We start from the raw sequence: 5,034 nt of genomic DNA on the forward strand, positions 1-5,034 counted from the left end.
TTTTGCCAGTGCAGTGTTACCAGCTAATTTCACTGGCCTAGCATCCCACATGCTGTTTTATTTTTTAAACATCACATAACACATTCTTCACATTACTGCAAGTTTGACTATACTGCAATAACAAAATCACATAGTTAAGCTTTGCAGGATGAAGGCACAGGGGGGGGTGTGCAGTTTGAAATTGTGTGTTTCTGTGTCTACCTTTGTGGTTGTACCAAGCAATTAATCAGTGGCACTTACTGCAAAGCCTTGTGATTAATGTTGCCCTGTATATCAGGTCCCTTGGCTGCAGCACATGAGACACTCTCTTGGTATAATGAAACCTATCCCTCTATGAACCCAAATCCATCTGCCTCCCATCACATCTGCTATGGCAGGCTGGCCCCAGAGTGGGCAGGGAGTCTATGTTGGTCAGTTGTTTTCACCTGAAATGAGGGCAGACCGATGCAGGTAGTTCGAGTGTGAATCCTTTAACAAGGTACAGATGGTTCAAGATGATGGTGTGTCAGATGTAACCATTGAAGTCTTTTTAGAACAGGACAGGTCTTTGTTTAAACCACATAAATGACCTCTGAACGTTGTGATGAAGGAAGTTTGGGTGGAAGCAGGCTGAATGCAGAAATGCAAGATGACTGCTTGAGTTGGCATGTCCACAAACCTTAGGTTGTTGAGAATGCTGGGGGGGTTTTTTTTGTTGTTTTTTTCCAGTTTCTGAATTGTCATGATGAAACTGAGTTCATATGGGGGATGTGGATTCAAGGCCACTCTTCAAAAGGGCAGCAAAAGAATCAGAGAAGAATGTATTGCCTTGTTTAATTGTTGACATGGCACATGACAAACTCCTCTGATAGCTCAGTCTTCCTGAAGTGTCATTTGAAAATGTGGCAGTGCGGCATTTGGAACGAGGGTCTGCTGTTGCTCTCAAGGGTCCAGTTTGTTTAGCTAGTGTTCCCAGATTGGTGACCAGGAAGCTAATCTCTCTGTTAAAGGATGCTCTGTGCCGTGTTCTCTGCAGCACTTTGCTTTCTGAAGTTCGTTGCAGAGCTGTCTGAGGGCTTTGACACCGATAAAGCCGACCGCTCATGCCTTTCCTCCCTTGGCACTGCCAGTACAGAGCAGTGGAGAGCTTGGTCTTGCTTTTGCATTGGCTGCACAATGTGGCATGGTAGAGCGAGTAGTAAATAAATGATGATCCTGCTCTAGCAGCACGTGCAGTTCAGCTCATAAGGTACACTTAATTTCCAAGTCCTAGTGTTCTTTTCAGCATTCGCTTCCGGTCTGCTCCTTTTCCAAGTAGCATCTAGCACTCACTTTGCTGTATTTCCTTCTGCTCCCTTTCCTGTTTTTTGCTGATGTCAGTGCAACCACGTCCCCTTTTGGCTACTCTGCAAATCTAATCAAGTGTTTCTTGCAGCCAGGCAGCTGTTTGCTGATCAGCTAATCCTGCTTCAGCCTCATGCGCGCGCGCGCACACACACACACGTGGTCAGTTCAGTGTTTCTGGCATAGATCATCATCATGTGAGCAGCCGACTGGCTCATGAGGAAACTTTCCCTTCAATCTCCTGAGTTGAAATAGTCCTGTGTTCCACTGAGTTGAGTTGTACAGTAGCGCCTTCTGTGATAGAGTTGGTGGTGAGAGAAGAGAGGTGCAGTACAGAGGAGCTGGTGTCATGTGTCCTTTGCCTTCTTCTTCTGACCATGTCTCTGTTGTCTTTTGGTGACAGTGACAACTTGTGATCATGGAGCTGAGGGTGGGGAACAAGTACCGGCTTGGGCGAAAGATAGGGAGCGGTTCCTTTGGAGACATTTACCTTGGTGAGTGAAACTGTCTCCTCTGTAAATGTTCTTCCCACCTTAGTCTCTTTTTATACTGGATCATTATTGTCTTTATCTTGGCACTGAACTTGAGTTTCCTTCATTCATCCATCATTGGCCTGGTACTAGTGCAGCTGCCGTAGCTCTTACAGCTGTGTTGTGTGTGTGTGTGTGTATGTCCCCTCAGGTGCCAACATTGCAACCGGTGAGGAGGTAGCCATCAAGCTTGAATGTGTGAAGACCAAACACCCACAGTTGCATATTGAAAGCAAGTTCTACAAGATGATGCAAGGAGGAGGTATGGAGTGAATGCAGCTTTGACTTGGAAAGTTTTGTCTCTGGCAGTGTTGGATATAAATACTCTGCTAAAGCTGTGGGAAGTTTGTGTAATGAATTCTTTTAAAAATAAAACTGTCTGGACTGTTGTGTTTTTGTGATATAAATTCATCTGAAGTGAACCTGCATAGATGAGTGAGGCTAATTGTGTCTGTGCATTTGTGTATTCTAGTGGGTATTCCATCGATCAAGTGGTGTGGGGCAGAGGGAGACTACAATGTGATGGTAATGGAGCTGCTTGGCCCCAGTCTGGAGGACCTCTTCAACTTTTGCTCACGGAAATTCAGCCTGAAGACTGTCCTGCTTTTGGCAGACCAGATGGTATGACGTGAAGTCGTGGTCGGTGCAGTTAGGACAGCTTCACAGACCCCTCCCTTAAAATTCCACAATGTGAAAAAAGTTGTTTTCAGAAGTAGAGCAACGCAGATGTATAATTTATGATCCTGTTACTTTTATTTATTGGAGCTTTCTCTGTATAAATGTTGCACTTAATTCCCTTAAGATTTCTTTAAAGATTAGTTGTTTGGCCTCCACTACTCTGGTTCTGGCCTCTTCCTAGGCTTTGCTGTCCCAGATATTTAATTCAGTGGATTGCACACACCTCACCTTTTCGTCCTAACAGCAGCTGAGCTGTTGTGTCAGTCCTCTATACGGGTGTTGGACTCTCCACTTATAGCCTGGGGTCATCACCTCCCTGTGTCCTGTCTTCATGTATCTTTTCCCTTGTCCTCTCCTGTCCTCTGTCACACCTTTGCTCATATTATTGATGGGTTGAGTGCATCTACTGCTTCACAGCACCCTTAAGGATACTACACAAGAAAGCGCCAGCCTGACAGCATGTGAAATGTGATCATGTGACCTTCTGCCCATGGATTAATCTCACTATTACATTGCTCGATGTAGCAAAATATTTTGTTAGATGAGGCAGAACCTGACTGGTGGCTCATTCTTTGTCCTCCTCAGATTAGTCGTATTGAGTACATCCACTCCAAGAATTTCATCCATCGGGATGTGAAGCCTGACAACTTTTTAATGGGGCTCGGCAAAAAGGGTAACCTGGTGTACATCATTGACTTCGGCCTGGCCAAAAAGTACCGTGATGCTCGCACACACCAACACATCCCTTACAGAGAGAACAAGAACCTGACTGGCACAGCACGCTATGCTTCCATCAACACACATCTTGGAATTGGTAAGGTATACATGGCGCACACACACAGACCTGATTAGCTTGCTTATTTCTTCTTTCTTTCTTTTTGAGAAGGCATGTGTGTTGTGTATGAAGAGCTGGTGTAGATCATTGGGTTCAGTCCTCCATAAACAGCACTGCTGCTGGTTCCTGCCCTCTTAGCCCTGTTATTCATGCATGTGTTCTCAGGCGGGTCTGTGATGAAGCTTCCTTGAAAGCTCCTGTTGGATTTGTTGTGATGTTTGTTTACATTGTGTTTTTGTTGTGGTGGAGAGGTTCATGTGTTTAAAACTGTCAGTTAAAGTGAAAAGTGGCATTTGTAACTATGTTGGTAGTGATGAACCCAGTAGAACAAACTGTATGGCACGTCACTGTTACTGTCTCATTCCATGGTACAGATAAGTCACATTTTGTTGTATTGAGTGTGCTTCTAGTTCTGTGGCTTGTGCTCCATCAGGCACATGTGGAGTAAGAAGTGCCAGATGAACGCCTTATTAAGTTACATTACTATTGCCTTTAACGCTTTCACCTTTTGATTCCTGCTTTCTGTCCACAGAGCAGTCCAGACGTGATGACCTGGAGTCTCTTGGCTATGTCCTCATGTACTTCAACCTGGGATCCCTCCCCTGGCAGGGACTCAAGGCTGCGACCAAGAGACAGAAGTATGAACGAATCAGCGAGAAGAAAATGTCCACGCCCATTGAGGTTCTTTGCAAAGGATACCCTTGTAAGTGAGGGTTCTGTGGGCGTTTCTCTGTACTGGGGGAGCTGAAGTTCTGAAACTCTTTACAGCTACAGTGTTGGATTTTCTCAGTGTGGCTAAAATCCCACCTAGTGTTTAAAAGCCATTGTGATTTTGTTATTGTTGTGTGTATTGAGTTTCTTCTCATGACTCTGGTTTATTCTCCGACAGCTGAGTTCTCCACATACCTGAATTTTTGCCGTTCCCTCCGTTTTGATGACAAGCCAGACTACTCCTACCTACGACAGCTCTTCAGGAATCTTTTCCACCGACAGGGCTTCTCCTATGATTATGTCTTTGACTGGAACATGCTTAAATTTGTAAGTTTACTTCAGTTAGAAGAACTAGATGTGTTCTTTATGGTGATTAGATTAGATTTTTCCATCTGTGTTTTCAAAATGTCACTTTCAAACAGCTCATTGTTGTAGAGAGCATTTACATTTAAATCATCTATCAGGGTTCTAGTCGGACAGCCGAGGATGGCGATCGGGAGAGGAAGACAGGAGAAGAGAGGGATGAGCGGATTGGCGGAGCCCCCAGGGGGTCTGCATCGCGGGGCCTTCCCCCAGGTCCCAACCCTGGAGCTCCCAGCAGAGTCAGGAACGGGCCAGAGCAGGCCATCTCTAACCCTGTGTCGCGGGTCCAGCAGTCTGGTACGTTTCTGCTAAACTGCTTAAGTGTCAGACTCTGGCTGTCGCTCCTTTTAACAACAGAACAATGCAATGCTGACACTGGAATATAGTTTTTTTTATTTATTTATTTATTTTTTTTTAAAGAAATACAACATGTGTTCTAGTTGCATATCAGTTTTATGCATCTGTAAGATATTGCCCAGTCCTTTACAACCAGGAACTCAGAGAGACGAAGTGGACCACTTGAGTATATAAAAAATATAACCGTGCTGGTTTATTCAAAGGGTCACAGGCAAGAATTAACATTACACGTCCAGG

At 44.8% G+C, this 5,034-nt stretch overlaps 1 protein-coding gene across 7 annotated transcripts in view; it reads left to right on the forward strand.

Moving 5' to 3' along the window:
* Positions 1 to 5,034, forward strand: part of LOC109974648 (casein kinase I) — a 9,968-nt gene that overhangs the window by 1,928 nt on the left and 3,006 nt on the right. For all 7 annotated transcript variants that reach the window (XM_020624960.1, XM_020624962.1, XM_020624959.1 and 4 more), the window contains exons 2-8: positions 1,727 to 1,817; positions 2,005 to 2,115; positions 2,326 to 2,474; positions 3,117 to 3,345; positions 3,899 to 4,069; positions 4,256 to 4,404; positions 4,542 to 4,737. In XM_020624960.1, coding sequence (XP_020480616.1) covers positions 1,742 to 1,817; positions 2,005 to 2,115; positions 2,326 to 2,474; positions 3,117 to 3,345; positions 3,899 to 4,069; positions 4,256 to 4,404; positions 4,542 to 4,737 — 1,081 coding nt within the window. In that variant the 5' untranslated portion in view covers positions 1,727 to 1,741. The remainder of the gene's footprint in view (positions 1 to 1,726; positions 1,818 to 2,004; positions 2,116 to 2,325; positions 2,475 to 3,116; positions 3,346 to 3,898; positions 4,070 to 4,255; positions 4,405 to 4,541; positions 4,738 to 5,034) is intronic.

This window comes from Monopterus albus, unplaced genomic scaffold, assembly GCF_001952655.1.
Source record: "Monopterus albus unplaced genomic scaffold, M_albus_1.0 scaffold342.1, whole genome shotgun sequence".
Taxonomy (NCBI): Eukaryota; Metazoa; Chordata; class Actinopteri; order Synbranchiformes; family Synbranchidae; genus Monopterus; species Monopterus albus.